General features: G+C 38.2%; 1 protein-coding gene across 2 annotated transcripts in view; it reads left to right on the top strand.

Moving 5' to 3' along the window:
* The window catches only part of LOC131027206 (protein EMSY-LIKE 2), a 175,218-nt gene that overhangs the window by 95,355 nt on the left and 55,625 nt on the right, over positions 1–24,238 (top strand). For both annotated transcript variants that reach the window (XM_057957210.2, XM_057957209.2), the window contains exons 3-6: positions 5,597–5,727; positions 19,895–19,989; positions 20,396–20,462; positions 20,741–20,863. In XM_057957210.2, the coding sequence (XP_057813193.2) occupies positions 5,704–5,727; positions 19,895–19,989; positions 20,396–20,462; positions 20,741–20,863 (309 nt within the window). In that variant the 5' untranslated portion in view covers positions 5,597–5,703. The remainder of the gene's footprint in view (positions 1–5,596; positions 5,728–19,894; positions 19,990–20,395; positions 20,463–20,740; positions 20,864–24,238) is intronic.

The raw sequence follows: 24,238 nt of genomic DNA, 5'->3' as shown, positions 1-24,238 counted from the left end.
CCATGGCGCACATCATTTTTGTGATATTTTAAGATGCCAAAAACCTTCTTCTCCACTCTAATTTTTTTAGCGTCTTGGCTCCAGACTCCATCGAATGATTTTTCAATTTGGTCGTCATTTTTTTTTTTAAAAATCAAATGCACGCTTGTTTGAATGTCGACGCATTTTTCTTTTCATGTGCCATCACCACCGTTTATCCCTGCCGTGCCGTGGTATTTTTCCTTTCACCCTTTTTTAAACCACCGCCGCCGTCACCGTGCTCCTTCAGGGCTACGGTGGTATTCCACCGCCGGTGACCTCCGTTGACGGTGGTCTCACCATGGTGGTTCCATCGTATGGTGGCCCCCCCGACGGTGGTCCCACCGCACGGCGGTTCTACCGTGGCCACCGATTTTTTTTTTTTTTTAAAAAATTTAATTTCCTAATCTAATTGTCCAGAGAGTCTTCGGCTTGGGTCCCGTGCCTCTGGGATCACCCTTCATCCTTCTCGGTTTGCCTCGCTCGAGAGTCTCCCGCTTTGGTCCTGTGCCTCTCGAGTCGCCTGCTCGGCCTCTCGGGTCCCCTTCCATCCTCTCAGGTCCCCCTCTGGACTCTCGGGTGTCCTTTCGGCCTCTCGGGTCCCTTGCGCGCTTCTCATGGTAGGGTTTCAATTTGGACCCGTTGATGGCAAGTCTATTTTCAATGGCCATCCAAAGACATGGAACCATAAATTCTACAGGGGCCACGATCTCCTTCTTGTACAAAAGAAGAATAAAGATTTTGAAGGCTGCGGCCTTCCACACAGGGTTCCAATCGTTGCCGACATGAATGATCTTGGGATTATCTACATCATCGAGGTTTGTCTCCTTCAATTTTACCTCTTGATACTTGATGGGTTCTTCCTTTGGGAACTGGTGTGCGGTGGTGTCACTCACACGGGCGTCTCCCTTCCAATATTCTCTGTATTCTGGCAAGTACACCTCCTCTGTTACTTGCTCTAGTTCCTCTACTTCGAGCCTGTAGCTCTGGAACATTTTGTAATCCTCTATCTGCCAATGGAAGAGCCCGTTCAATGACCCCATCTCATCCTCAGAGCACTCTCCTAGTTTGAGAATCCCTTCGTCGTTGGGCTCCATGCAGCCCTGTCCTTCGTCTCTCAGGTTGCCTTCTCCTTCACCCTCCGATTCCGAAGATGAAGCCAGTTCCTCACTAACCAACTGCGTCCCAAGGTCTATGATAAACTTCCTTCCCCCATTCTCCATAGACAAAGTGTTCTTCTTCCAGTTGTGGGTGGCCTTGGCTGCCACCAACCACCCTCTCCCTAAGATCGCATCATACCCTTTTTCCTTTAGTGGGATTACCATGAAGTCTAGTATGAAGGGTTGCGCCCCGATGGTAACTTGCTGGCCCATCAGTGTCCCGATGTGTTTGATTCCATGTTGATCTGCTCCCAGTAGATTGAATGTAGATGGCCACAGCATTGGCTTCCCCAGCTTCTGCCAGGTTTCTTTTGGAAGAACATTTACTCCCAATCCACCATCGATGAAGGTATCGGTTAGAATGGTGCCAAGGATACCCATCTGCACAATGGCCGGGTTCCTTCCACTGTTAACTGCCAGAAGCCTGGGGTCTATTGCAGACCCCCCAAGAACATCCGTGCGGTTGTTGGTATTGGTGCGTGGTTGGGAGAGATTATTTAGCAATGCCGTTCCTAATTGAGGCATCGTCTGGAGGAGATCGTGTACCTTCACAGGCACCTCCAGTTTTAAAATTTGATTTAGTATAACCTCCTCCGCCTCCGGTCGGCTGGAAGTATCCGTCGTACCCTTCGCCTTTGCCCTCTCTCGTATCTCTTTCTCAATTTCTTCCCGTGTTTCCCGTACCCTTCGCTTCTCCGTCTTTGGGTTTGGGCACATTGCTTGTCTGGCTTCGGTGCGGGTTACGGCCGGCACTTCCTCTTCTTTGGTTTCCTCGATATTGAGCAAGTTGATGGCGGACTTCGGGCAAGTGGCGTCTTCATGGTCTCCTGGTCCGCACCATTTGCACAAATATTGTGTGGCCTCTCCCTTCGGGCAGTCTCGAGCGAAGTGCCCCCACTGGCTGCACGCTCTGCATTGTATCATCGGTCAGCCTTTGGAGTCATACTGGATCCGTCTCCTTGTGTTGTTATTGTTGTTTCGTCCTCCCCACTGGTTATCTCGGTAGCCTCCCGATGTTGCATTGTTGTTCGCCTAGGAGCTGTCGGTACCGCCCGATGTAGTTGGTTGTTCCTGCGTAAGCAGTACTTGTTGGTTTCGTGTTTTCATGTTGTAGGGGCATTCGCTGGTGGGATGCCCCATCAATTGGCATATATCACAATAGGCCTTCTTTGGGCAGGAGCCTTTCGTGTGGCCGTCTGTCTTACATTCCGTGCACCAAAGCTCCCCTTCGTCGGTCTTGCTCGGACCTCCCTTCATAACCTTCAACTCTTTCATCATCCTCAGCATGTCCTTTTGCAGGGCTTGCACCTTTTTGCCGGACTCGCCATCGCTGCTGCTTCCCTTGGAAGAGTCATCATCCTCGGACAAGCTATCCTTCTTTTTCTTCTTGGATGTCTTGGTCTCGCTCTCGAGATCCATCGCTCTATTATATGCATCTTCGTACGAGGTTGGTGGAACAATTTTCATCTTCTTCCGGAGGGAGTGTTTCAGTACCTCCACGAACCATCTCTTTTTCAACCGATCTGCTGGTTGACTTTCCATTTTCCCCAACAGTTCCTTGAGCCGCCGACTATAGGCTCAAACCGTCTCGTTCTTGTTCTACTTTGTGCCATAGATTTCGGCTACTATTTCATTGTCGTCTCTGAGGAAGCGAAACTCAATCTCGAACTCCTTCAAGTTGGGCCATGTGCCGACTTTGGCCTTATCCGTATCAGAGTACCAGTCGATGGCCACCCCTTAAGGTTGCTGGAAATTGTGTTACCCATTCGTCCTAGTCGGTAACACTGTTCGTTGACCATATGGTTTCGCAAGTGTGGAAATGGCGGACGAGATCTTCCTTCCCGTTGCTGTTGAACTTCGACAACTTCTGTTTACTGGCCATTGATGGGGGTCGTGTCGCTTGTCGTGCACTTGCACCACTCCCACCCATGCCGGTGGTGTTTGTTGTTTGAGTGACTGGGGGTACGGTGGTTTGTACCCGCATGCTTGGTGTGATGGGTCCCAAGAGGGGGTCCTGCTTGCCGTGTGCCTGTGCCTCCTCCACACCTATGGTCGTACAGTTGCCCTCCCTTCCGTTCTCACCCTCGTCGTCTGTTCGCTCCCTTCGGTGGTCCTCCGTGTGTGGTGTAAGGGGTAAATTCTTGAACTGATCCCGGGTCTCTTCGACCAGATTTCTTCGTAGCCTTGTTTCCTCCAAAAATTCTTCATAGCTTCTCACCCTACAGTGTTCTGGCGACACGTAGAAATCTCCTTCGGCTTCTGCTTCTGCACCCTCTGTGACACCTCCTTGGTTCCCTTCGGGCAACCCTTGGACAGGTCGTCCTTCGGCAAGTTGCCTCAGCCTCCATCTACGTTCTACTTGTTGTTCCAGAATCGGGGCTCTCTGTGCGGCCTCCCACTCCTCACTTTGTGCCTTCTTATTTCTATCCTTATTTAATAAGTTGGGCATTAATTCCCGGACATAATGTAGGAGTGTTCTTTATTTTGCCCCTGAGGCTCAAGGTTCAAGTTTCTCGTCGTCGCTTGCCATTACGCTCCTCTTCCCAGCGACGGTTGTTTTCTTCGTACTCTCGGAGGACCTATTGGCATCGCTCCTCACGCTGGGTTTCCTCCCTTCGGTGCTGGTGGGCAAGGGTTGTTTGGGCTAGGAGATGTGGGAGTTGGTGCAACAACCTATTTGCCGCCGGATTGACGTTGAGAGCGTCCCAGACTACACCCTCGGGTACCTCTTCCTGTGTAGCCTCCCCTCGTACGAAAGTCTCTATAGCTGCTTGGAACCAGGTCACAAAGTCGCTTGTCAATGCGTTCTCCCCTTCGTAAAGTTCTCTCAGTCGGCTATCATCCCCCTCGATGCTATTGCCAATGGGCTGGCCCATTATCCTACGTAGGCCATTCACGCTCTGTGGCTACCCTGATTCAGACGGCAACGACGCTAGATGTTTAACCCCCTGGGGTGTGTTATTAATATTGCATGTCAACAGTCAGATGATAACCATAGGATAGAATAGTAACCAAGAACTCAGAGCAATGCTTTCATTAATGCCAAAATGTCTAGTACAATAACCATTCTCTGCATCAGTGTCTCCAACAACAAGTACAAGAGCATATATAAAGACACGGACGAGGGTTGCGGTTACCACCCATGGGGAACCGTCGTGCAAATGACAACTACCCTCGACGACACTAACATACTTAACCAACGTAGCTTAACAAGTAGTACAAAGCCCATTTTACGACCAACAAGGACAGGCCCTATAAATGTAACTTGTAATTGGTCTGACCCTAATTGGGTGATGTAACTTGTGGTCCTATATTGAATGTAACTTGTAGATAGGGTAGGCCCAATATGTATTTTGAGCGATTATGTAATTGGGTTGGGCCCAAACTCATATAGCGTGTGGTAAAGGCAATGAAGCAATAACGTCTTTATAGGTCAAGACTTATTTGGACGATATACATAATATTATTATTAAATTAACAAGGCATGCTGACTTGAGACTTGACACCACAAGTCTAGTATATAAGCAAGTCATTTGCATAGCATAATGAATCAATTTACATACAAGGCGAATCATTCTTAAGGCTGTCAACACATGTAATCTGCTCTCCAACATTTGGCGATCTCTCTCTCTCTCTCTCTCTCTTGTGCGAACTTGCTCCTCATCCATTGTGTGAAGGCTGGCTGTTAGGTGATGCTATCAAGATCTTGCGAAGCTAATGAAGACTTGCCTTGAGCGAATTTGATGCTGATGATAAGGGCTGCAATCTCCATTTTCATATAAAGAGGAATTCAGATCTGCTATCTTGCTGGTTGAACAACAATCTGAGATAAGCACACTTGCCTTGTAATTGCCTACATTTGAGATAATACACATTGTACTTTGTGGCTGGGTTTTTTACCTCCAAGAGGGATGTTTTCCTAGGGTATTGGTGTGTCTTGTTTTGTGTTTTTTATTGCTGTTACTGTTCTGTTATAACCTGATTATTTAAGATTAACATCTGATTGCTTAAAATTAACATAGTAGAACTCTTGTGATGCCAATATTTATTTCCTCTGTATATTCTTTTAACATATATGCCATTTGAAATATTTTGTAAATTTCAAGATGCATTGAATGGAGGAGTTGTTTTTGTTTGTATTGTCATCTTAGATTTATTTTAGTGGTTGTTCAATTTGCATACAAAATGATGTATTCAACAACTGTGAAGCTAAGTATTTTTATTCTCATTTTGTCATGAAAGGGAACTTATTCTGCATCGGGACTTGTTCTAAATCTAGACAAGCTTTTGGATCATGTCATACTTGCGTAATAATTTGTTTCTATAGGTTGATCCTATTATGATTCAATAGATATATTTGCTCTTTACGATTTAAAGTTCACATCAGAAAAATTGCTAATTATATCTTATGTACACAGATCAAGTAGGTGATCATAATGATTACCATGAAGAATTGCCAAGGCTACAAAGAAATCTTAAGAAATTAAAGAGGAAAGCTTATAAAGGATTAATATGGGCATTGAGGATGGATCATCAAAAAATTAATTGGGTAATAACCCATACTTACATTTTTTCAGTTTTAGTTTGTGTAATTCAACATTGTCGGGATCCATAATATTTTGTTGTTTAATGTATATCTACTCGGTGTTTCCATGTATATGTAGATGTATATGTTGTTGATGTTTTCTTATTTATTTAAACTTATGCATGGATGTATTCTTGGCAAATGCTATACATGCTCACCTTATGCACAAACATATTTATTACTTATACACATGCATTGCTGGATATGTATGTAAATATTTTCCTATCTCTACCTCTTTGTCTCTTTACACATGCAAGTACAATTTTGGATCATACATATGTCAAGATTTTAGGATAATGTCCTATGAATAATAAGAAAATCAATTTTCTCAAACACAATTGGGAGAATACTCTTCAGTAGCATTGTACATGGAGTTCAAACATACTAGGGAGGTTGTGTATTGTGTCTAGGTTGAATGCTCCCTAATTATCAAAGAAAGAAGGGTTAATACAATCCTATAGCTGCAAGCATTCATAAACATAATCTCGTAAGGTCTTATAGAATTAGGACATGAGGAAATGAAATTTAACTTAGTTCCAAAAGAGGCATTTAGGGTCTTCTAGTATTGGGATGTGAGCAACTCATCCCTATTAGATGTTATTTGCTTTTTATGACCACAGATCGATACTATCTGTTTCACAAATCTCTTTGCTACATCTGAAGTCTTATATCATAGCTTGCTAGGAAGATATTCACAACCTTGATAGATTTATAAAAGACCACCTAGCTTGCATAGTGATCTGTGATAAAAGCCATAGGTATCACTACTCATTTGTGTTCTATAATGTCATGAGTATAAAGTTCTTTGCAAAGATGATGCTTCTTAACCCTAGACAATTTGAAGAGAATCATCAGCAATGGATTAAATAATTTTCAAATATGAGGAGAGGCTATTGATATCAAGGAGAATGAGAAGTAACAAGCTCAATTCCATGTAGAAAATGAGCTATCACTAGAAAATTAATTTGATACCCAAAGCTGAGTATGCAGTGGAGTTGGAGAGGTGTTCAACTAGAGTGGAAAGTCATCAGTAACTCTTTGATAACAAGTGGATCAAGATTGTTAGACAACTTCCTCTTCTAATGGAGGAGTTGTGGACCTACCTGATTAGATCGTGTTGGAAAGTTCTTTAGAGGAATCAACCATTGATAGTCAGCCCAACTGGCAAGAGGTTAGTGCCTGTCCCAAGATGCAGCCTAATGACTTCTTCATGGGTGAGTAGAGTGATGCATATGCTAATAAAGAAAGGTGTATTTAAGACTTTCTAATTAGCAATTAATGATAACCAAGAACTTCAGTCCAACGAAAAAGGACAAAGTAGATTGAGAGATATTAGAGTCAAAATATGTTTAGTGAAGTGTTGTGCCCATATGATCGGTTGAGGGAAGGGTCTAAGGTTTAGGCATATCAACTAGTATTAAAAGCATTCAAACATGCAAGGTAGACCTTTGAAAGGATGCGTAGGATGAGAATCATCTAGAGAACCACATAGAGAATCAAGAAAGTGCAAGAGTAATTGCTAATTTGTTTAGTCAGAAATCTGAGAGGCAAACATTGCTGAAGTTCATTATTGAAGTGTAAGAGGCTTAGAGGATCCTTTTTGAAATTGTAGAAATGGCATAGCAAATTGGATTGCCAAACAAACGTTGTTGGTAGGAATCATGTTTTACCTTATTTGAAGGTGTGGCAATTGATTTGTATAATGACATCCTAGAAAATTCAAAAACCTTCAAAAGTTTTTTTTTCAATTTTTGCACCTGTTTACACTGAACATTTTGTCAAACAGTTTGCATGTATGTAGATGTGAAGGGTTTCTTTGCTGTGCTTTAAAACTTGGAGTGGGATAATAATGGTACTATTTAAAACAATATACATTGCATTGAACATTTGTAAATGACACAACAACAATCACACTTTTCTGAAAGAAATGATAATATCAATTTTTTTCAATTCAAACTGCTACAAAAAACTTCAGAGTACAAGAGGGGCATTAATAACTAATGGGCTTCAAAGAGATAGATACAAATGAACTGAGCATTAGTGACTAAGTGTGGAACTTCAAATGAGGCCCAACGTCCCTTCAATCAGCACAAACATCTTCACCACAAATCTGAGAATGGAATTTATCAACAACAATGACTGCTCCAGGTTTGCACTATACATAGGGTTTTAACCCCACACAAGTCCACCAAGGCTTAGGCAATATGATTCTAGAGTCTAGGTCCACGTACAAAGAGTAGTAGCCAGCAAATGCCCTTCAAATGTCACCAAATGACAAATTTAAATGCCTTTTCACCCCTGTGGCCTGTTCCCCTGTTGCCACCTCCATCCTTCAAGTGATTTGACCATTATAATGAATCCCTAGCACCTCAAATTTGCATTCCAGGTAATGCCTCAGTTGGAGTAAAATACTCATGCCAATCCTAGTAAAACCTATGCCTCCACACCCAACAAAGTATGGCAAACTCACATCCAACAACAATATAATCCATGCCAATATTATAATGCCTTTCATCTAACATGAATAGTTTTTCACACATAGCAAGTATGATAATGCCAATCACCCAAGATCCACCATAAGTTAAGCGCCTAGAAATTGTCAAACTGTAGTCATGGCGTCCATACTTTGAGGCTTGTAGAACTCTCTGCAAATAATAGATAAATTCTCTTGCCTACTAGATTCCACAATTTATAAGTCTCAAATCGATTATTCCAATGGGTGAAATCCGAGTGATTCTACTAGCAACCAGATATGGAGGACATTTCACCATCAAAACTGATTTTCCTTAGGGTTTTCATCCTAGGATTTCCACTTTGAGAATAATCTCCTAAATCCACAATAGAGGAAAGATAACCAAGCATATGGAAATGAGCTTTAAAGTCTTCTTTTATACTTTCCCTTAGAGCATACTTGAAGGACTGTTAAAAAATTCACACTTTAAAATACGTTAATGCACATTAATAAAATGACTTTTAATATTTCCTTTTAATTTCCACTTAAGCCACTTTATTAAATTAAGTAAAATAAAGCTATCCAAAAAATATACTTTATTGGACAACTATAATTACTTAATTTAATTTATTCCCTGATATATTGACATTGGCATACAGGAATTAAATAGGCTAAACATGTCATCCCTGCTACTCCTCAGAAGGGGACATTACAGTTCTCCCTTCTTGAGATTGCTTGTCCTTAAGCAATAAAAAATTAGGATGTTCCAGAATTTGCCTGCCTTCACAAGTAGCATCCTCCATAGGAAAATCCTTCTATTTGGTGAGATACTCCTTTAGCACCCTGCTCCTCAACTTCCTCTCTTTGACATCCAAGATAGCATCAAGAATCAAAACCAATCTCTACCCCCGTCATCCAATGGTGGAAGCTTTGATGATAAAGTGATATGCTGAGGCAAGAGACATGAAACACATAATGAATCTTATTGTTCTCAGGCAGCTGCAATTCGTAAGCTACTTCAGCAACCCTACATGCAATCGGGTAAGGGCCATCTATGCGAGGCTTCAGCTTCTCAGCACCACTCTTCTTCACAAAAGACTATTTGTATGATTGTAGATGCAAGAAGAATAAATCTTCCCCCTCAAAACTTCTCTCAACTCTGCCTATTTGCATAAATTTTCTGCCGATTTTGGGCACTTTGAAGATTATCCTTAAGTGATTTAAGCATGTTTGTGTTGTTTTATGATTAGATTAATAGCAATTAAGCGAATTAACACAATGAACACTGAAACACACCAAGATACCCTGGGAAAACCCTCCTACTCGAGGGAGAAAAACCCAACAATAATTTCTCTTCTATATTGAACCAATTCAATTACAATGTGGCCAAATGATGGGGCCAATCACAGTATTCTGATCTGCAATAATGATCAGAATATTAATCTGTTCTTAATGATATTTGCTCTGCCTTTGTTTATCTGTTCGCCCTTCAATGGAGTCAATCTGCCTTTCAATATCAGACTGTAATATTCTTCTCTTGAATCAGATCTGCACTTGTATTGGTCCTGCTCCTTATTTTGCTGAATGAATAATGAATTGATTGAGCCAAGAACAATTTCCACCTTGTATATATAGAGGGAAGGAGTCCCAATATCCAAGGGTCGTCCCTCTACATGAGTTGGCTCTCTCAACAATAAACAATATATTATATATTTAATTGTTCCTTTAAATGACTAAGGCCAAAGGTCAATTAGGCATTTTTGCTGGGTCGGCCTTAGAAGGCTCCGACCTAGCTACAAAAAATCAATAGTTTGGATCTCCTAAATCCAATCCTTTTCCTTAGGAGCTTTGTTATCCCTAAATGCCAAGTCTACAAAAGACATAGTGTCATATCCATACAATGCTCAAAAAGAATTCATCTCAATTGACATATGATAGGTGGTATTGTAGCATTGCTCCCCCAAATGTAACCATCTAATCCAAGCCTTCTGCTACCTCACAACAAAATTGCATAAATATCCTTCCACCCATTTGTTGACAATCTTTGTCTATCCATTTGTTTGGGGGTGGTAACTGGTGCTCGAGGTCAACTCTGTGTCGACCAACTTGAATAGACCCTGCCATAAGACGCTAAGAAATTTGCTATTTTGATCACTTACAATGTTCCTCAGTGACCCATGGAGTCTAAACACTTCCTTGAAGAATGAAGAACAACTCTGCAACTTGAGGTGCCTTCTACTTGGATGATAGGGAAAAGAAATGCGCATATTTTGTCAACCAATCAACTACCACATAGATGCAATCCATGTCCTACACTGTAGGAAGACCTATAATAAAATCAATGTATATATTTTCCCACTTTTGCTTAGGAATAGATAATGGCTGCAATAAACCTTTTGGGAAAGTATGCCCTAACTTATCTAGTTGACAAGTCATACATTCACGAACATGTCGCAAGAGATCATACTTGGGACCCTTTCAAGAGAATCTCTATCTAACTTGCTTGTAGGTTTTGAAGTAACCTGGATGTCCTGCAAGAGTTGTACCATGAATGGCCCTCAATTTTCTCCTCCACCTTCGATTTAGGCACCAAATAAATCCTACTCTTCTAGTAGATGACATTGTTCATGACTCTGTACTTGTCATCTTGAACCTTGCCATCCATCAATTTGCATGCAAAAGTGTTTTTGGAATACTCAACTAAGAGATGAGCTTTCTAATTAGTTGAAATCTTTGCCAGGGAACAAATATTGGGATTCCTAGAAAGTGCATATACAATAATGTTGTTCTGCCCCTTCACATATTGTATCAAAATTATATGCTTAAATTTTATTGACCCACTTTTGTTGATGCTCTTTCAGATTCTTCTGCTCCAAGAAGTATTTCAAGCTATTGTGATTTGTTCTGACAACAAATTTTCTAGCTACCAAATACTATCTAAACTTTGCCAACTCATCCATGATGGCAAGCATTTTCTTAGTAGATGGAATACAATTGCTCAGTATCATGGAGCTTCTTGCTCTCATAGGCAGTATAATACCTATTTTGCATAAGAACTGCTTCAATTCATTCCCTCACTTGAAGCATCAAACTCCAAAACAAACTAAGAGAAATCAGGTAATGCCAAAATGGGACAAGTGCTCGTTACCACCTTGAGTCTATCAAATGTGTGCTGAGCCTCATCACCCCTTCCCAAAGCTCTTGTAGTAACTGCACAAACCGATCCCCTCAATTTTGTCAATGTCCTCGACGGTGGCCAATCCAAAATAGCCTCTATCTTCTCTTGTTGAACCTTGATGCTATTTGCATTGATCACATGCCCCAAGGAAAGAATCTTTGTCAATCCAAATAGACACTTGGAAGCTTCGAAAAACAAGGACTGTGCCTTCATGATGCCCAACACCTCTTCAAAAAGCCTAAGTTCATCCTCTCAAATCTTGCCATAAATGAGAATATCATCAAAGAATACTAGAAGGATATTTCACAGCTATTTATTAAAGATGTGGTTCATGCAAGACTAGAAGGTTGCGAGAGCATTGGTCGACCCAAAGGGCATGAATTGAAACTTATAGTGCTCATAGTGACACTTGAATTCTATGTTGTGTATATCCTTCTCCCTAACTCTAATTTGGTAGTATCTTGAACGAAGATCAATCTTTGAAAAATACACTACACCATGTAACTCATCTAGAAGCTCATCAATCCTGAGGATAGGATACACATTTTTGATAGTCTTCTTATTTACTACATGGTAGTCAATGCACATTCACATACTCCCATCCCTCTTCACTAGGTCAACAAAAGAAGCAAAGGGGCTCAAGCTAGGTCTGATGTGACTCATATCTAGTATCTCCCTAATTGCCTTTTCAATCTCACTGTTGAACCTCTTAGGATTCCTATAAGGAGTAGTAATCACAGGCTAATCACAGGTTTAGGTCCTTCCTCTAGTTCAATCACATGCTTAAAACCCTTGTTTGGTGATCTCCTTGGAGGAATGCCACTAAAAAGTGAAAACCATGTTGTGTTTGTTTATAACTGTTTGGATGTCCACATGATGCTGCCCATCACTATTCGAAGAGGTTTTGGAAGAAATCAAATATTGGGTTGCCCAAGCAACCTCACATGTCTTAAAATGCTCTCCATCCACTTAGCTGTCATGACCTTGGGTGCTCCACTTGACATACCTCTTAAGACCTCTTTCTTCCCATCAACTTTGAATTTGGATTCTAGGGCTTTGAAGTTCTCATAATACTTCCTACTAAGTGCAACCATTGAACACTCAAAATAGCATTAGTATCTCTAATTTCTGCTACATAGAAATCATCTGCGACGGTATAGTTTCGTAAGGAAACGTTTAACTAAGTTACTTGTGTAGAAAAAGTCATGGTGAAGCCATCTACAACCACTACATGTAAGCCCTCAAACTCTACCTATAGGCCCCTCTTGGCCAGTAAGGCTGCATCAATGAAATTGTGAGTTGCCCCATTGTTCACTAATATTGTAATTTGCTTCCTCTGCAAGAATCCTGGTACCTTGAAAGAATTGTACTTAGGGGTAGTAGAAAGAGTAGCAATGGTTCCTCTTTTCACCTCCTTGGGTGATTGCTCATTTGTTTCTCTATGTAATGAACCCTTTTCCCAAACACCTATGGCTAGGCTCCCAAGGATCCTTACAAAAAAAGCACAACTTTTTCCTATGTAACTCATTTCTAGCCTCATCATCCAAGTTGTTCCTCTTTGGAAAATCATTTTGGAAGGGTTTCTTGTATTTCTTTGGAGGAAATGGATTGAGCTGGAATTGGTTTTTAGAAGCTAAACTCTCCATGTTACCATCCCTTTTGATGGCATCTAGTAAAGTATTTGGATCAAACGCCTTTACTCAACCATGAAGAGATTCTATCAAACCCTCCGTAAACAAAACAATCAACCTATGGTCAAAAATACTTGTCATAATAATCGAGAGTTTTTGGAAATTTGATATGTACTTGTCAACTAACCCTACTTGTCTCAGGTGTGCCAACTCCCTGAAATGCAACTCAAGATACGTCTTGTCAAACCTGTAAATCAATCTCCAAGTAAAGTTAGCATAAGATGTGATATTGGCATGACCCAAAGTAACCAATCCATGGTACCACCACTCATGCTCCTCTCCATCCAGATCCAAGGTTGCACATTTGATGGCGTTTGATTCTGCCATGGGATCTAGGTGAAACTATGTACTTAACGTCTACACCCATTAACGTGAAGTGCATCTGCTAGAACCATTAAAGCTAGGAATGGTTAATTTTCCTACCTTAAGTTGCAAATCTTGATTAAACCTCTGCCACCTGTCTCCTCTTGGTCTATTTCTATATTTGACTTGGCAAAAGTTAGCAAAGGACATAGCTGCATGAAATTCATCCCCCAAGTTGATACTCTCTCAAATAATCTGCCCAACGTTTACCACCTTCCTACTGTCCTACTTGGTCTCTTAGTGGTGCCTTTAAGAACTCAGGCGTTAAGGGTCTAGGAATAGTTCTGCTGGTTGTCCCCTCTCCTTGGTTGCCATTGTTTCCATTATTGCCATTATTATCGCTGTTGCCATTATTTCCATGATCACCTTGGTTTTTGTTATTCATTGTTTGCATCATTTGGATCATTAGCTGAATTAATTGTTGTCCTCTAGCCAAATCATTTGAAATTTCCATGGTAATAGGATTCTGCTGTTCATGTATATTGTAATGATGCCATTTTCAATCATTTCAATATTGTAGCTGCCTCCGAGTTTTTCAGCGACTGTCAGTTGTGCCAGAAGGGGTTATTTTGATGTTGCTAGGGAGCTCAGTTGGACTTGAGGATACTTATGACACTTTTCGAAGTCATTTTTAGCTTCTAGTGTGTTCTCCAATATTCTTGGATAGAGTGTCTATCTATAGTAAGCCACCCAGTCAACCTCGATCTTCATTATTCATCATTGGTATCACTCCAGTGTGGTTAGTTTTAAATTCCAACGCTTTCTGACAATTTCCGCAACTTGGGTGTAATATTGAGCTATGAATTTAATTATATACTAAGGTTGAGCTTATTTTTATTAAAATAATTTAAAGGCACCTTAGTACAATATGATGTGGTGTGGCTCATTTAGAGTTGTAGGTTGTGTGGAAAAGAGTTATTGCAGGAGAACTCATTTAGCTTTACCGCTTGGTTTCAATGATTAAAGATTTGTTGGAATTTGTGACGTCTTATTCCAAGACAAATTCTAGTGCTTTGCAGATTCGAAACATTGCTAGAAGATTTTTTTAAGTTGCAAGGTTTGAACTTCTTATCAAGTTGATATTTTTTGGGCTGACACATGTGATTGTCAGTGGCTGTTTGGGTTGAGGGTTTTAGGCAAGAGCTAGGCATGGAATTTTTCTCAGGTCAACTCCATTTCTGGCCCTTTTTCACATCATATCTGGGCGTAAGGGTTAACTCTAGCAAGGGCAGATTGTGTGCACAGTTTGGTGGCATGGGAACTCTGAGATTTTTGGTCGAATGCCCTTGGAGGATGATGAGACTGTTATGGAAACATGTTAAGGCTGTTTGAAGCATTCATTTCTTTGTCTTTAGACATATTTCAGGGGTGCTTGGCTGTAGCAGCAGGTCGTGGGTATATTATGACTAAAATCAGATATTAATTTCTGCAGACTGGTTGACTGAGGGAGCAACCCGAGGTGTGGGAATCCTTCTTAATTTGTTGTCATCCTTTTCTATAGCTATCAAGAATAAATGTTCAAGTTTGATACCTATCAAGAGACAAGTGATCTGCTAAAGAGGGATGGATTATGGGGACTCAACTTCATTGGGATGTTGAAGGTGAGTAAGATGCACCATTTTAGATAAATATTAGTGGCCACAAAATATCTAACCAAGTGGAAAGAAGCAAGACTTGTTTGATAATAGTGATTAGAGCATGGCTTTCTTTATAATTGAATAGATAGATAGATAGCATGCTTAGAAAACCAAGAGAAATCACAAACAACTGAGGTAGACACTTTGTAAACCATAAGATTCAACCTTTGATGATAGGATTTAGGACATTCCTCATGCAAATTTTGTACTACCCAAGAGACTGCCCAAATTTATGCTAAAAACAATGTGTTTATTTCTGTAATGCAAAAAAAACACGCAGAATTGAAGGAACATGTTAGGAAAGATGGATTCCATCTATAATATGGGCCTATGGTACAAGGTACAAGATAACAATTGGCTACACACCCTTATCTTTCTCTTGTACAATCTGTAAGCTAAAATACCAATTGAGTATCTAGTATCAAGTTTGAGAATTGCAGTTGAGAATAATCTTGGTGATGAAGAATGTCTCAAAGAAAGACTAATAAGTTTGATTATGGTGTAGTGGGAAGCTAGGGTCATGCAATGGTATAGGAAGAATAGGAATGAAAAACATTTGCAACATCAATTTCTAGCCCCAAGCACTTGCTTTAAATTAGTAAAACTAGGTAAATATAATTTTTGTGGGAAGCACCATTTCAAATAAACAAGATTATTGAGAATAGATTTGTAAGGTTGGCAAATTTAGATGGAACTATTTGCAAGGACATAATCAATAAATCACAGCTAAAGATAAATGAATTCTTTTAAGGGGAATTCATGTGACTATCATTAGCCAATTTCCCTTATCATTATTTTATCTAAAACATAAGTTACTGCTCCTCATTGCAAGATCATACATTACATCATCTAAATTTCTTCATTGATTCTTTCACCTCAGACATTCCTTGTGTAGTCAAGATGTAAGATGAATTTCTCTAGGGCTTATTAGTGTGTCTTTAGTCTTATTGTTGTTTTCATGGTAGAATTTTTTCAACATATTAATTTAGTTCAGCCATTGAGTATGCGGCATCATCCATATATAAAGAATATCAACACAAACAAATATCAAGAAACTAGTTGACAAATGAAAATCTCACATGCAATACTTTGTAAGCTTGAAGTTACCAATTTGGAGGTGGATTAACTACCTTCGCATTATGAAGCAATAGACTCTTATCATCAATGCATGCTTCTCATCTTGGTAGAAAATCTCTCCTAGTAGATGGTAACTCATGCAAAAGTTCTCAACTTCTACTTGCAACTTAGATTTGAATACTATTCATTTTGTTATAAGTGCAAACAAAGCCTATTTTTCTATGAGGTTATAGTTCATACTCTACATCAATATTAAACAAGTTTTGACTTGTCAAAGTTAGACCACAGATCTTGCTTGGACATCACCATAGCCTGAGCTATAAGTGGCCTCTCTCCTAACATTGTGAAGTTAACAATTTGGAAACTATGAAGCATTATATTCTTGACGAGCTAGAACCGATCTCAAAAGCGAGCCACTCTCTTTCTAAGGTAGTAGTGGGGCTTTGAGGTATTTTTGTGCAAGTCACTCTATATACTTACAGTCAGGGGATGTGTAGGTTTAACCAAAAGGACTTAGGGCTAAAATAAAATGACATTCCCCACCCATGAGGAAATTAGAATTAAATTTTGATGGGTGGCTTGGGTCAACCCAAGTTTTTTTGGTGTTCGGTTTGTAGGCTATGATTGCAATGGTAATTAATTATGGTCGCTCCTAGAAAAATCCCTCTAGCCATGAAAAATGAAGCCAAAATGTAGTCTCTATTATTGGGACTATAGTTGTGTGAAATAAAAAATATCCAAGATAATCAACTCAAAGGGGATTCCATGATAATTATTAGCACAATCAAAAGTCAAGGGACACCAAATTGGAAACTGAGGAATATTTTGGAATTTTACTAGAATTGGATGGATTAAGGTCCCACACAATTCAACTTTATTATAGAGAGAAGAAAATGGCTGACCTTGGCCAATCACACCATTGATCACATGGAGTACATAGCAGTCAATGATATTGACAAATGGGATGGAATAAATATTAGTTGAGGCCTAAGGATGGAACTATAGATATTGTCATCATGATATTGTACAAAATTTCAAGCTACTCTCCTATATGCATAAAGGAATTGCTTCACATGCTCCAGGGATTTTTGGATTTCCATAGAAATATTTTCGGTATTGCTTGTGTAATTAATTTGAGATTCCCAAATTTCCAATAAAGCTAGTAGCCATTTTCAATCTTTCCATAGTAGGAAAAATAAACAATTGCATTTGTATGCCTATAGGTAAATGGGGGGTGAGGTGCATTGGTGAATAAGATATTGGTTATATTGCATTAGCCTTCTATATTAGGTCTCCCATGGAAGCAAGAGCGTTAAGGGTGGTGATAGGATATGAAATTATGGACCAAATAGAGAATGTATTACTTTATAGTGAGGTTATTGTGACCTTTCTCACCACTTCCATGATTATGACTCAAGATGTTGGCATAGTGAAAGTATTGGCAAAAACTTATTTGCACCAAAATTAAGGTTACTAGTAATCGCATTGTGGAAGAATAAGATCTTCAAGCTAGTGAAGATGACATTGGAGGAGAATATGCAATTGATGAAATGGCATCATCAAAAGGCATAACGAAATTAGATTGAATCTTCCAAGAAGGGCTTATGGTGGGCGGTCTCAATGGCTTTTGTAAGTTGACCATGTAATGTCCTTTTCTTCAACCTAGGCATTTGAGGAGGACCCTTTAGCCTATTTCATTCCCATAGGTTAATGTGGCAATTTGGAGACGCAATATTCTAATTAATTAAATTTTAGTTGTCTTAAATTATAATTTTACAAAACTTTAGTTTAATTAATAATTTTATTTAAAAGATGACCATTTGTATTAAAGCAACTGTTTAGGGACCCAAAAATGAATTAAAAGTTAAAAGGGTCACTTCATGCAAAGTAAAATTTCTGGAAAGTTCATATGAGAGATATAAATGGGAGTTGCAAAAACGAAATTTCATATCTTAGATCATTTCATATTTTCCCAATTTGAAGTTTCGACTTTGTCAACTTAAACCTTAGGAGAAAAACAAAGGGTATTTGTCTTTGGAGAAGTGATTTCTTTCTAGTCAAATTTGGAGGTGGATTTAGACAGGATTAACAGTTACACTAAAATGGAGAAGCAGAGGTTTCTAGCCAGATTGCCCTATATTTACGAATTTACAGGATTAATAGGCAACAAATTTGTTGAAGTTTGGCAAGCAAAAATAAATTTGTAGAGCTTTCGTCTTCCATTGTGTAGGTTGATTTATGTTGAATTCACAAGCTTTAAGTTTCCTACTACAATTGTTTGGGAGACATCTTATTGGTCATAATGAATATTACTCATTCTTAATATGCTCTAAGTCAGCCACAACTTTGCATAAAGGAGGCATCTGAGTTTGGGGGCGGGGGGGCATGAGAGGTTTCTAGAGGGCATGGCCATAAATGGAAGGCGTCCAGTGTGTGAGGGTCTCCTAAGACCTAAATGCTAGCCATAGCTCTTCATGCTAACAAAAAGGGGAACCACACCTGTGTATGAAGAAATAAAAAGGGATGTGAGAAGGAGTAAAGGCAGTTGCAGGTCTGTAGACAGCTATTAATTTGAAGGAAATTCATAAGGGACAGCTCTACAAAGATTGCTAGTCACTGTCACAAGTTTTGTGTCAGATGCCTTATTCAGGATGCTTTGAACAGGGAATTTGTATAAGGTCAGACTTGTTTTAACTCTGATTTTGCATCAAATCTGTTCCATTTAGTGTTCAATGAAATCAGAAGTTTATAGGAGAAATTGTTAAGTTGAATAGATATATTTCAAAGAAGTGTCACTGCTTTCAATATTGCACAAATTTATCCAAGGTAATTTTGTCAAACATTCATGCATTATTCCTGAAAACTTACAAACTAAAAAGGAAAACATTATATGAACACAAAGAATCTAGTAAGGGTCATCACAGATCAACCATATCCCTCCTATGCTAGGATGCAAAAGATTGAAGAAAATAGCTTGGGGCCTAAACTATCTGACACCCAGCATTCCCACCCATGGTGGCTACAACTCTTCCACTAATAGTGAGGAATGCTGAATTCCTTTTTTACCTTTTATCTCATAGAAAAGAATTTGTATTGTGGGCTTGTGTGCCTTAGATCTTATGTGAACTTTAGTGCTCTAGTATCGAAGTGACTACTATAATGGCTGCACCTGTTTTGGATGTAGGGGAAAGCAATGTAAATTTTTATATACTTATTAAATATAAAGGGAGCTGATCCCAAGTCAGCATATTGTGTATCTATCTATCTACCTATCTATATGATTTGGAAAATCGTCTAATTTTTATCAATGTTCTACTAGATTGGATTCTTTGATTAGTATAACTATAAATTGCATTGAAAATTTGAATATGATTGTTATTTCTTTGGTGCAAAATCTAATAAATAGTATATATAATTCAGCAAATCATCCAGTTGTTATCAATGTTCTACTATATTGCATTGTATATGATTGTTAATTCTTTTGCAAAATCTAACAAATAGATTAGTGAGTATAGATTGAGCTGAGGAAATTAACAATCTGTAGTAGCAGAATATATACCAAAATGTATTTGTGTGCTATTTTGAATTTATACTAACTTCAATTTATGTGTGTCTGGGCACATGCTTAAATGGGCTGGATAAAGTAGGGATTATGGGATGAGATTATTAACTTTTGACCTGTTTACTGCAATGTGATTCACAACAATCTTTATTTTAAAAAATGTGTTCCTAGGGGCTTGAGTTAGCAATAGAGGAAATCAAGAAGGCACTTGATATCCCTCAAGAGGATCATAATAAAATTGTGCAAGAGCTTGAAGATGATTTCAGGTTGTTCCTGTTGCTGCTATTTTCTCTTACTTTTGTTACCATATTAGTGAAAATTCTTTATTTGTAGGACAGGTTCTGCTTACTAAACTCTGATGCTTGCAGATATTAACAATCTGCAGATTAAAACCCGTACAATCTGTGGAATGTGCCATTTCTCTAGAGTATTGCATTTTAGTCCTAGGCATATGCAATTTTTCCTTTAAGATATCTAACAAGTCTCATAGCATTCTTTCAACCCTGTTTATTTTCAGTGAATTGCTCCTTCCAACAAGCTGTAATGTTTTCTCTTCATACGTTTTTCAAAAAGTTATTTACTACCTGCAAGCAAACTCTATTTCAATCTGACAACTTATTCAAGATATATTTCATGGATGCATTTTAATCAGTTGATATAAAATGTGATCAGACAGATTGAAATAGAAGCTTATAGAAGGGAAGAAGTTTATGGAGATGATCATGGAATGAATATATATGTAATATTCTCACTGTCTCTTTTTGATGCATGTGTAACATTTATTGTTTATCTTGTATATGGTAATAAGAACATTAAAGCTTTTGGGGTTGTCTCAATACTTAATCTAGATAAAATTATTTATCTTTAACGTTTTAATTTTATCTCAGCATTTTTGGTTTCTATCTCTTCCACATTTTCCTGTAGGGATAACATATAATGGTAAAGTTCCCCATTTATTAAGTGTTTCTTTTTTCTATATTTCTTTTTTAGCACTCTAATCTTGATATTTCATTTTAGGAGGATGAAGGTGAAAATTCAAAATGTTACAATCAGAATATTGTAGGCAAATATGCATGGATAAAGTGGGCAGCAGATGGTAAATTTAAGAAGGTTCTCATCATTGACTATGATTTGGAAAATGTATGTGCATTTATCTTCATTTATTCTTCAACTTTTTTTATTTCTATTATACCCTTTTCATCATATTTGACTCTGTATTATAAAAAAGATATGTGATAAGATGATCTAATATTTCATTGAATTTAGCTTTAATTAATACATACTGGTAACAGAATGGATGAGTTCATATTACCTAACATTTATTTTTAATTTTTCAAATTTTGAGTACAATATCGACTTTCAATACATGTAGACTATACAATTTGCTTTGATTTGCTAGTGTGTAGCTTGATTTTCCTCAAATTACTAAAGTTCTTTGTCAAGTAAAAGTGTAATAACCACCCTATAGTTTTTTGAAAAATAGTGCAACTGGAAATAAGATACAAATCAACTTACTTTCCACTTTCTGATCACCCGTTTCTCAAGATGGGCAAGATGAGACCATATGTTGTTCAAGATTACAATTAAATTGAAATGTAGTGCTGAAAGGACGGCATTAGGCGGCAAGCCAACCAATACCACTTGTTTAGTGGGGTGCAAATGCATTACTAGAAATTAAAATATGCATTTTCCACTTGTCCAATGGTGAGTGAAGGGGCACATCCACTTATTTAGTGGGAAAGCTTATGGGCACATCCACTTATCCAGTGCGAAAGGTTATACAATATTGAATTGTTAAAACAAGCTTCTTCCACTTATCTGGTGGTGAGAAATATTAATGAAGCCACTTATTCAGTGGGGTAAGTATCAACAACATAAGATCCCCTACTAGGATATTCCTTATCAAACTCAAAATGTCACAATCCTAACATATAACCATTTTGTTAAACATTTCACATGCAATTGCTCACTGTGAGTTTTTTGATTTGCAACTACTTGGGGGAATGTAACAGGCTTCTTAGAACAACATTTCAACATACTTTCATCATAAAATGAGTTGGGAGATTATACCAAACAGTTGTCTTTCATTGTTTGTATTTTTTGACATAAGAAGTATGAATGCTCAATAAACTGATCTGAATCAACAAATACAAAATATATATAATGATTTTTTCTGACCTCTTTGGAGAGATGATAGAAATGTTAAGGTTAATCAGATTTTGAAATTAGAAGATTTTAATTTTATTCTTTATTGCTGTTACTGCTGATGAGAGATGAATACTAATAATTTAAATGAATTCAACTTGATCTGGTGTATATCTGAGTATCAATGTCTTTGACTTGCACTTTCGATTACTGTACTTACCAATGAATCGATACTCATCTCCATATATATATTATTTGGAGGAGCCATGTCTTCAAAGAGTCATGCCTCCACGTGAATCAGATTTGCATGGAGTCATGCCTCTTTGATGAGGCATGCTCCTCTAAATTAATCGGCTGTGATTAGACAGCGATTTAATTACATAATCGAACATCATCTTTAATATAAGATCGATACATAATCGATTCTCATGATAACGATTAGTTCTCTTCATCGATTTATATATGATCGATTTAATATAATTGTAGTATACATCACCGATTCTCTTAATCGGTTTATATGATCAAAGTGGATTAATACATGATTAGTTTATATAATCGATTCTCATAATCGATTTTCATAATCAGCATGATTAACAATTACATATAATACAATTCTAAGTTATGTATATATGTGCTTACATACATACACACACACATATATATATATAATAACACACACACACTATATATATCTATGCGCATCAATTATTAATCATGCTGACTATGATCAGTAATAGAGATCAATCATGTATATGATTTCATCGATGGTTTTACTCCGACCGAAGCTACAAATCATTAACACTCCCTCTTAGCTAGGGAGGATGATCATAAAGTATACACAAAAGAACCACACAAGGAGTGGTGAAGATATCATCTTGTGATATCAGGAGCAATGGTCTACAAATATCAACACTTATGACATTCACCAATGGCTCACAATATCCAATATGGTATGTGCACTAGCATCAACCATATGATGCCTACCATAGGGATCTAAATTTCATGGTATATCCACGGATTATAAAACACTTAACATCCACCATGACATATCTCAGTAATACAACTAATAGATATCAATCTCCATGATACCCATCACTTAGTTGATATTGTTTTAAGAGATATGAACTATCATGACATGTTCACAGATATCAACCATATGATATCTATCATGATAGATAGTAAAGTTATTGTAAAGTCGTCACTTTGCAATAACTACCAAGAGAATACAAGTGATTATCATTCAGAAGTCGTCACTTCTCAACGATGCACACAGGGATCCATAAAGTCATGAAATGACAAAAGAGTTTATATTAAACATCTTTAGAATATATTAGCACAATAATAATGCCGAGACTCAATCTCAAAATTTACATTTCAATCATACCAAGCTTACCTCTGAAGTGTTCGATCTTTGTTTTGGCAAGAGGCTTGGTGAGAATGTCTGCTGTTTGATCTTCAATACTAATATACCTCAACTGGATTACCTTTCTCTCCACCATGTTTGTAACATAGTGATAAGGTATTTCAATATGTTTGGATCTGTCATGAAATATTGGATTTACTGAAAGCTTTATACAACTCTGGTTGTCACAGTGGATAATGGTAGGATCCAAGGATTGTCCAAACAATCCTACAAGGAGTTTCCTCAACCATACTACTTCTCATGCTCCCATAGATGCCGCAATGTACTTTGCTTCTGTGGACCTCTGAGCAACTGAAGATTGCTTCCTACTAAACCAGGATATCATAGCTGATCCTAAATTGAAGCAACACCTTGATGTGCTTTTACGATCCACCACACTTCCAGCCCAATCTGAGTTTGTATATCCATTTAAGCTTAGATTTACATCTTTATACTTTAAGCCATATCCAATTGTTCCACGAAGATATCTCAAGATGTGTTTTGTTGCAACTATATGTAACTACTTCGGTTCACACATGAACTGACTGAGTGCATTCACAGCATAATAAATATCTGGTCTAGTATTGATCAAATACATCAATGATCCAATCATCTGCCAGTACAGGGTGGAATCTGCTGATTCAGAACTTGCAGCTGCCTCTCTTAACTTGTGTAAGTTTGTTTCCATGGGAGTGGACATAGGCTTACAATCCATCATTACAACCTTTTCAGAATGTCAATAGTGTATTTCCATTGATTGAGGATAATCCCATCAGTCTGTTGCCATACTTCTAAACCGAGAAAATAGTGTAGAAGCCCTAAGTCCTTCATGTCAAATTCGGATGCAAGGTCTTGTTTACACTTGATGATGAGATGCTCTTTGCCTGTGATTAACAAGTCATCAACATAAATAATAATAATTAACATATCTCCATTTATTACCTTGAAGTAAAGGTTCGGATTTGCAT

This window comes from Cryptomeria japonica, chromosome 2 (assembly GCF_030272615.1).
Source record: "Cryptomeria japonica chromosome 2, Sugi_1.0, whole genome shotgun sequence".
Lineage (NCBI taxonomy): Eukaryota > Viridiplantae > Streptophyta > Pinopsida > Cupressales > Cupressaceae > Cryptomeria > Cryptomeria japonica.
This window is presented reverse-complemented; position numbering and strand designations above follow the sequence as displayed.